The 9,136-nt window shown below is 47.5% G+C and overlaps 2 protein-coding genes across 3 annotated transcripts in view; one reads left to right on the forward strand and one right to left on the reverse strand.

Annotated features, from left to right (window-relative positions):
• Positions 1 to 338: 338 nt before the first annotated feature.
• On the reverse strand, positions 339 to 3,538 carry B3galt6 (beta-1,3-galactosyltransferase 6). The gene has a single exon (XM_021159777.2). The coding sequence runs from the start codon at positions 3,480 to 3,482 to the stop codon at positions 2,505 to 2,507; it is 978 nt and encodes a 325-aa protein (XP_021015436.1). The 5' UTR covers positions 3,483 to 3,538; the 3' UTR covers positions 339 to 2,504.
• The window catches only part of Sdf4 (stromal cell derived factor 4), a 16,853-nt gene continuing 11,228 nt past the window's right edge, over positions 3,512 to 9,136 (forward strand). The window contains exons 1-2 of one of the 2 annotated variants that reach the window (XM_021159775.2): positions 3,512 to 3,896; positions 6,766 to 7,095. In XM_021159775.2, coding sequence (XP_021015434.1) covers positions 6,773 to 7,095 — 323 coding nt within the window. In that variant the 5' untranslated portion in view covers positions 3,512 to 3,896; positions 6,766 to 6,772. Of the gene's footprint in view, positions 3,897 to 3,947; positions 4,161 to 6,765; positions 7,096 to 9,136 lie in introns of those variants that run through there. The other variant, XM_021159776.1, reaches the window with a different exon arrangement.

Raw genomic sequence — 9,136 nt, forward strand, 5'->3', positions numbered from 1 at the left:
TGATTGGTATGAAACTTGGTCTTGCTATCAACATCCCTAAAAAACACCAGACCTGTGAGGGACCTTTAAGCCCCATTGGATCTCATACTCTCATACAATGTATACACCAGGCAGTTCATCCTCTATTCAGGAGCTCAGCAGAAAGTGTACTGGGCCTCCTAATCTGACTCAGGACTTGACTGCCTCACAATATGAACATAGGAGGACCTCCTCCTTTCAGAGCCAGGGCTTTACACTCCAGTCCTGAATATTCTAAAGAAAATAACCTAGCTGGGCATGGTTTAAAATAACAGAGGTGGGGGAAAACAAACAAAAGGAAAAGAAAGAATCCAAACACGTTCAAGTTTACAGCCTGAAATTTTAAAAGCAAATTAATGACAGGCAATCAGGGCAAGTCTCTCTGCATCCACAGTTCCCCAGGCGGGAATACCTTCAGGCTATACAGATCAAACAAACAAAAAGTTAATGTAAACTAGGTATGGTGGTTTATGCCTGTAATCTCAGTAGTCAGGAGATTAGGCAGGGTCGAGTTCAAATCTAGTCTAGGCTACATAGCTAGACCCTGTCTCATAAAAACAAAACCCCAAACATCAGTCCCATTAAAATAGCAGAGATTGCAACATCATCCAAAGCTGGAGGTCAAGGCCAGCTCAGGTTGTCCATTTATCCTGGAGCCACCTTATTATATTTTTCTAAGTATACTCTTATTTTTTTTAAACATTAAAAGGGGATATGTAATATTGTTAAAGTTTGTGTGGTTGGGGTGCTATGCTAGGTAGCAAATATTATTTCCTTAATAGAGAATCTAGGAAGCCTCAACACAGGTTTGGATCCCTGAAACTTTGCTGAGACACTAGGAATCTGAAGGTCTTTGTGGAAGCTTGTATGGAACATAGTTTTAAAACCATGTTGTGTAACTCAAAGGCCTTCTTGTGTGATTTGAAATAATGCTTGAGTTTGCCACTAGGCAGCTTTGACAAGAGCTGCACCTCAGAAGCAAGTCCACTGGCAGCCCACCCTGCAGTCCAAGATAGATCTTGATATGCTAATGAACTAACCTTAAGGTGGCACTGATATGGCAGTGAACCAGTCTGCCCAATGAAATGAGAACACTGGGGATGGTCTGTAGGATCATACTGTCAATGTTCCTGTGACAAGGATTCCATACCCTCCATGTTGATACCTAAGGGACTTGAGACTCTCTTGGTGGCCCTGGCCTCAGTCAACCCGGAACTTCAGGTGCTGTTACTCAGCCCACTTAAGCCCGCCATTGACTGGCCACATGCTTACACTCTCAAGGACCTCCTTCTGGTCTGCCACAATTATAACTGAAGGACTTGACAGTGGGTGGAGGCTGAGAAGCTTCTGAAATGTATTCGCTGGAGATTACACGGTGGAACCTGCTTGGTGAGACAGCTGTTAACTTTTATATTAGCACGATATTGTAAAGAATGTTGGTGTGAATAAACCACTTTGAAAGACAAACTTTGTGTGGACATTCTAATCCCAAGCGCCTTACAGTCCATACGCTCACACTCCCTGAAAAGCTTTAAAAGTCATGTCTGTTCAGAAACAAACAAACACACAAAAGGACTGATTTATGTGTAAACCTGAAAGAGAAATGGATAGTTTAAACATTCTTCTATGCTTTAAACACACCCAGAAGTGGGGTTGGCCACCTAGGCTGTTGACAGATTAATCCACAGATACAAAATCTGACACAAGTATTTTTCTTAAGTAGTTAAAAATAAATTAAGACGTGCATTCCCAACTTAAAAAAATTTAAGGGTTCCTCTGCATAGTCCTGGCTATCCTGGACTCACTCTGTAGACCAGGCTGGCCTTGAACTCAGAGATTTGCCTGCCTCTGTAAATTCTTATCTATACAAGCATACAATATTTATAAATAGGTCTAAGCAAACTGCATTATATTTACCAACCTCTATCCACTGAGACAAAAATTCTAAGCTAGTTGACTTGAAAATCAAGTCAAACCTCATACTTGTCCATGACAAAAGATAAAAACAGGAGACACAACAGAATGGAACTTTGTCCGAACAATACAAAGACAACTTTGACGAGTAACATTTTGAGATGAATTCAACAGTCTGCAGGTTAGGCTGTGCAGAACAATCAAGATGGGCAGTGAGCTGCAGAGTTTGCAGAATGAGGGCACTCTAAGCTCATCAAGTGAGGAGGCCCTTCCCTCACACTCCAGATGGCTGATAGGTGGCATTACACAGGTCAGTGTGTGTGTGTGTGTGTGTGCGCCCATGCGCTCGCAGATGCAATCTCCACATCCATAACCAGATGTCATTGGGTAGGCCTTACACCAGACCACTAATACTGAGCACACCCAGTGGACTAGACATTGTTAGTTGTCTCTGGCCATCAGTCCCAAGGTCTCAACAGCAATTGGATAAACCAAGCTCACCCCAGATAATTTATCAGATTGTTTAGGATGCTTGGCCTGTGTTAGGAGAGACCACTGCACCTGCAATGACATCAGGGAATGCCCTCCTTGCGCTGGCAGCACTGGGAGGGTGGAGCTGACCAGTCATAGACATAGGAAAGGCGCAATTGCATCTCATGCTTGCACAACCGGCCCTCATGCAGCAACATCTGTTGCTTCTCCAACATGTCCTCTGGGCTTTGCTTGTGTGTCACGAGATATTGATTGTTGCAGCCTCGAGATTTGTACTCCGTGTCGAAGCGTGGGTCGTGCTCCCGTTGCACATCCACTGGTGCCAGCCAGGTGCCCAGCGATACGTCTTCACTGTGCCACGCACGCAGGTATTCGCGGCTGAGGCGCAGGTAATGCACCAGGTCCGCAGAAAGGACATACCCACCGCCCAGAGCGTAGGGCAGGTAGTAGTCGCAGAGTTGCCAGGCAGCTTCTCGCCAGCGACCTCCCGGCTTGACACGCCCGCGCCCGGAAAAGAAGCCCCAATAGAGGCGCCGGCGGCGTGCGGGCTCACGTGCGCGTAGGTCCACCAGTATAGCGTCCAGGCGCGCAAAAGAGTCGTCATCCGCCTTGAGCACGAACTCGAAGTCCACGTGCTCATCCAGCCAGGTTAGCATGGCCAGAACCTTGGCCGTGAGGTTCTCGTAGGCGTCGCGCAAGGCGGGCAGCAGCAGCAGGTCCCCGTGCTGTGCTTGCTCGAGCTCAAGAGTACGCCGCTCCTCTGAGCCTAAGCCGCTAGTGCCCACGGCGAAGCGCGCCCACACGTCCTTGGGTCCGCCACGCCTCTCTCGTGCCAGCCACGTGCTGCGCACTGCGGTGCGGCGCTCGACCGCGCGGGGCGCACTGGCCACAAGCACTGCCAGGAAGGCCTTAGCGCGGGGTCGAGCGGCTCCAGAAGCGGAGGGCGTCTCGCCCTCAGAAGCGCAGCGCGCCAAGTACAACAGAGTGGTGCTGCAAAACGCCAGGCCGCCTAGGCCCAGCACCACCCGATGCCGCCAAGCGCGCCGAAATACCTTCATGCTGCGGGAGTGAGGTTGCCGAGGGGCGCAGGCGCGGAGACTGGAAGGCGCCTGCGCGACTCGGAGACTGGCGTGGCAGGTTAGGCCTGGTAACCGTGGGAGGAGCCCCAAGGCGCACCGTGGCTAGGCGTCTAAACTCCCCGGAGCTGATATCCAGGGCGGCTTTGAAGGATAGGGCTGGGCCAAGAATGATTGACACGTGACCCCGCGCGCCATTTCTATTGGTTGCTTCTCAGAGGTTGCTTCCGCCCATAAAAAAGATGGTGGCTTCGAGATTCCTACCGGAGGCCGGGGTTTTTCTCACGGTTCCCGGTTGTCTTATTCGCCCCTTCCCGGAAGAAAGATGGCGGCGGCCTGAGCCGAGTTCTGCGTAAGACTTCGCGGGCGCCCAGACCCGGCGCATCAGAAGCCCGGGTGAGTGAGGGGGGGGGGGTGTCCCTGCAGTCGCTGTGCGAGGGGCGGGCTTGGGAGGCCATTCGTATAGCGTTCGGGTCGCGTCAGGTCTGAGCTGGCTTGACCCCGCGGGCCGCCCTTCTAAGAGTGCGCCCGCCCTCTTCCTCGGCTGCTGCTTCCGGAACTCACTGCCGCGGGGGAACTGAGGCTCGGGGCTCTGTTACCGGCTGGCGTTGTGACCTCTACTTGTGGTCCAGCAGCATCTCTGCCTCGGTTTCCTCTTTGGTAAAATGTGCGCCATGAGTTCTAGTAGTATGAGTTGGAAATTGAAGGCCTGTGTAAAACCTTCATACCTAACCCGGGTCTGGTGATCGTTCTTCTCTGGTACTGTTCAGCGTAGTTCTTAAATCGACAGCGCTTTTACTTTTGTTGTTGTTGACGTTTTTCGAGACGAGCTTTCTCCGTGTAGCTCGGGCTGTCCTGGAACTCACTCTGTAGACCAGAGTGGCTGCACTGGAACTCAGCCTGGCCTGGAACTCAAGAGATCGCCTGCCTTTGCCTCCCTAGTGCTAGAATTAAAGGTTTTTTCCTTTCTTTTACTTCATTTTTTTTTTCCTGCCAGGCTTTATTTCTTTACATTCCTATTTTTGTGTTGCTGGAGGAGATCGAATCCAGCACCGTAAATGCTGGGCAAATAAATGCTCTACTACTGGGCTAAATCATCAGTCTATTACCAGCTTTTGGACTGTTTTAGACTGTTGGTTTTTAGACTTTGGTGGTCTTTTTTCCCTTCCTCTTTTGTTGTTGTTATCGAGAGTTTCCAGACAGGGTTTCCTGTAGCCTGCCTGAACTTACTATGTAGCTGAGGCTAACCTTGAACTATTGATTCTACTGCCTGTAAGTGCCACACTTTCGAAGCAAGCCTAGTCTCCTTGGCAAGTTCCTGGCCAACCAAGGCTTCATTGTGAGACCCTGTCTCAAAACAAAAAAGCAAGCAAACAAACAAAATATATAGTTTGGTTTCATCAGAATTATAATGTAAGGATGGCAAAGAAGTACAGATATTCCCCCAGCCACCCTGTGTATTCCTGAAACCTAGGTGAAACTAAGTCCTGAGTAGACTGTTATAGGTACAGCAAATTTTAATTTAGAAATTAGGCCCAGGTAGAGATTAACAAATGATCATAAAACAGTTGTGACTTTGACAAATAAAATACCATCTGACTTCGATTGATGGCAGGTCAAGGGGTATCATTGTCACCTCCACTACAGGTGTCACTAGCATTCCTTTTGACTACTTGTTGGAAACTGATGTGTGTAGAAGCTATGACAAGATGAAACTCCTGAGTTTAATGCCTGTTTTCCTCTCCTTGTATTCTTACACCCGTCTCCTCATCATTCTGGGGCAAATCCTTGAGCATTTCCCAGAATTCTCTCTACCCCTGCCAGATGTCCCACCTCCTATTTTCTGCCTTAGCTCATTGACCATAAGCTTTTTTATTGACAGGTGATGCTTATAATAGATTCTCTACAGCAAAGGTCAGATGCCTTAACCAAGGTCACAGAGCTCTGTGGTCAAGTTGGGATCTGGAGGATGAGTGACCACAGCCATCCAGTAAACACTGTAATAGTGATTAGGGAGGAATGGAGTCAGGTTTACTTTGTTGTATTGTTGGTGTGTAGGGTTAGGGTACAGGAAGTGCTGCAACTTTAGCCTGGCCAAGTACATTTCTCCAGTTTCTTTTTTAAAAAGTAAAAACATCATTTGTTGTTTTCCTTTTTCACTTTTTCACTTTTTCCTCTTCATTTTTTCCCCCCTGTAGTGCTGGGATCAGCCCTAGGACTTGAGCATACCAGACAAGTGTTTCACCCCTGCCCTAGCTATATATATAGCCCCAGCCCCTTGTGTGTGGATCTTGTTTGGAGATAGGATCTTACTGTTTATCCATGGCTGGCTTGGAGCTCACAGTGTGGACCAGGCTGGCCTTGAACTCAGAGATCCACCCATGTCTACCTCCTGTGTGTTGGGATTAAAGTTGAATGTCACCATGTCCTGCTGGAATATATGGTTGGTCCTGATTATTAAATCATGGTATGAAATAAATATATTTAGTGAAGCATTTGCTTCCACTTAACTGTGGTGGTCTGTCTTTTTTTTTTTTTTTTTTTTTTTTCCCTGAGACAATACTTCTCTGTGTAGCCCTGGTTGTCACCCAAGTGCTGGGATTAAAGGTTTGTAGTGAGAATTTGGAATTTTGGTTGCTTTAAAAAACATAAATATTATAAGGATGTAATTCCATTTTAATCCCAGGCATAAAGATGTGGGGCTGCTCTGGGCTCTCCATAGCAGCTGACTATGATTTGCCTTGTGCTGTAGCAGAGGCATGGTTTTGCCAGCTACAGATAATGTTCTGCGATTGTTTGACATTTGGAATTCTGGGAACTTTTCAGAGGATATATAAATGCTAGGGCACCTAGAGGTGTGATTGGTGGGTGTTCAGGGAGGTTGGTTATGGTTTGTTAGTAGTCATACTCAAAGAAGAAACAAGAAAAAAAAATTAGATGCAGAGATCTCTCTTTCTCACCCCTCTATCCTTCTTTCTCTCCTATCTAGTGATAGGAGATGAAACCAGAGACAGATAAAGGATGGGAAAAAGAAGGACCCACAAAGTAGCAAAGACTAGCTACAAAGGAATGTGCCATCACCCCTGGCCTGGTCTGTCTGTCTTTGTAGACTGTCAGGTTGTGGAGCCAGCCATCAGCCTTCAGTTTTCTTGGGAGTGCTAGTAACCCAGAGCCTTTGTAGTATCCAGGGCTCTAGTTTGAGCTGTGATTTCCCTTTCTTCCTTGCTGCTACCTCTTACTCCAGCTCTCGGTTCACACCTTGCAGGAGTCCCATGGTCTGGCTGGTGGCAATGACGCCCAGGCAGAGTTCCCTCTGTGGTCTAGCTGCTCATGGCCTCTGGTTCTTGGGCCTTGTCCTTCTGATGGATGCAACTGCTAGACCTGCCAACCACTCATCTACTCGGGAAAGAGCAGCTAACAGGGAGGAAAATGAGATCATGCCCCCAGACCACCTGAATGGGGTGAAGCTAGAGATGGATGGACACCTCAACAAGGACTTCCATCAGGAGGTTTTCCTGGGAAAGGACATGGATGGGTTTGATGAAGACTCAGAGCCACGGAGAAGCCGGAGGAAGCTGATGGTCATCTTTTCCAAGTAAGTGTCTCCTGTGTCCTCTGCAAATGCATGCTAAGGCATCCAGAACACAGATATTTACATTGTGATTCATAATGTAGCAAATTTACAATTATGAAGTAGCAATGAAAAGAATGTTGTGGTTGGGGGTTGCCACAACATGAGGAACTGTATTAAAGGGTCACAGCACTAGGAAGGGTGAATTTGAAAGGACTTGGAGGGCCTAAGCTGGGCTGCTTAGCTATGCCTCCGCCGTCATGGCCAGGAAGGCCTCAAGGTAGACTTCTGCCCCTGCCCCACCTCTTAAGGACTTTGTGCATGACTGTTCCAACTATAGACTTTATTAGTTGAAAAGCATAAAGTCAGGCCAAGTGGAAAGTAAAGTGGTCCTAGCATGTTATAATTTCAGATAGAGGAGGGCTGGCCCAGGGCTGCCTAGGAAAAGATATAACAAATCAATATGTTAAGAGCTGATGGGGGAAAGGGGGCATAGGCTAGTCTGTTTGGGTACCTACATTCCCTCCCTCCCTTCCTTCCTTTCTTTTTCTCTGTGGTAAGATCTTACTGTGTAGCCCTGGCTGGCCTTGGACTCACAACTGGTCCATCTGCTGCTGCTTGTCTGCTTGCTTGCTTGCTAGCCTGCTTTGTGGATATTTAGAGACATGATCTCTCTATTAAATAGCCCTGGCTATCCTAGATCTCAATATGTAGACCAGCAGGCCTCTATCTCTCAAATCTGGGGACGGAAAATGTCCACCATCATTCCTGGCTCTATCTCTGCTTTCTCAATGCTAGGATAATGGTTTCTGCAACTTCTGCAACCATGTCTACCTTTTTTTTTTTTTTTTTTGGTCTTGTCTTATTAGGTTTTACATTTAATTATTTTTTGAAATGCAAGGACAATTTTATTAGAGTTTGGAAGAAAAATAACCCAGGGAGGACAAGCTGAAAATCTCTGCAGTTGCCCTAACCCTAACCTCAAGTGGAACATGCCAGGAAGGAAAAAAGCCATGCCATTTGAGTTACTGGTAGGGAGGTCCACCACATGGCAGCAGGCAGCCACATAACAGGGAGGAAAGGTGTAAGAAGAGGTTCTGATGTTAACCCTGTTTCTCAATTGGTCCCTGATTTGTTAATAAAGAAGGCTGGAGGACCAATTGTTGGGAGCAGTGGGTAGAGGTGGGACTTCTGGGCCCCAGGAGGAAAGGGCAGACTTAAGGAAGGAGAGGGGCTTTTTTGTCATGTTTTGGAGGAAGAAGGACATAACAATCATGTAAGGCCTCAGGGAGACGAGAGCCTGTGGCCCCGCTGTGGGTGAGTGGCCAAGGATGAGTCTGTGGCCCCACTGTGGGTGAGTGGCCAAGGATGTTTGGCAGGGGCTAGGTGGGATAAGCCATTAAGTTCAGGGTGGACGGAGAGATAGAGATAATAAATTGGTAAGGACATGGTGGAACGAACAAAAGGGAGCCAGGAGGGGCTGGTAGCACTGCAGCTCCCAAGCAAAGGTGGTAGGTTTTTAAAAACTGCACGCAACAGAAAGGGGCTTTAGAGAAATAGTAAGGAAACTCAGAGAGTTAGAAAAGGCATACCTAGGTTCTGAGCATCCAAAAGAAAGAGACAGACTAAAACAAAACCAGAAAGTTGCATCTTTCTGAGTTAAGATTTAGGTGGGCGGACTGTGATGGTTTGTATATGCTCAACCCAGGGAGTGGCACTGTTGGGAGGTGTGGCCTTGTTGGAGGAGGTGTGTCACTGTGGGCATGGGTTTAATACCCTAGTCCTAGCTGCCTGGAAGCCAGTATTCCACAAGCAGCCGTCAGATGAAGATGTAGAACTCTCAGATCCGCCTGCACCATGCCTGCCTAGATGATGTCCTGCTTCCACTTTGATAATGGACTGAACCTCTGAACCTGTAAGCCAGCCCCAATCAGCCCCAATTAAATGCTGTCCTTTATAAGACTTACCTTGGTCATGGTGTCTACTCACAGCAGTAAAACCCTAACTAAGACACAGACTGAACTGAACTTCAATATAGCTCAGTTCTTTTTTTTTTTTTTTTTTT

The sequence above is a fragment of the Mus caroli genome, chromosome 4 (assembly GCF_900094665.2).
Source record: "Mus caroli chromosome 4, CAROLI_EIJ_v1.1, whole genome shotgun sequence".
In the NCBI taxonomy this organism is placed as follows: domain Eukaryota; kingdom Metazoa; phylum Chordata; class Mammalia; order Rodentia; family Muridae; genus Mus; species Mus caroli.

Bases quoted from the DNA above. Each gene is read 5' to 3' on its own strand.
- B3galt6 (XM_021159777.2), bottom strand. From the start codon at position 3,482: ATGAAGGTATTTCGGCGCGCTTGGCGGCATCGGGTGGTGCTGGGCCTA.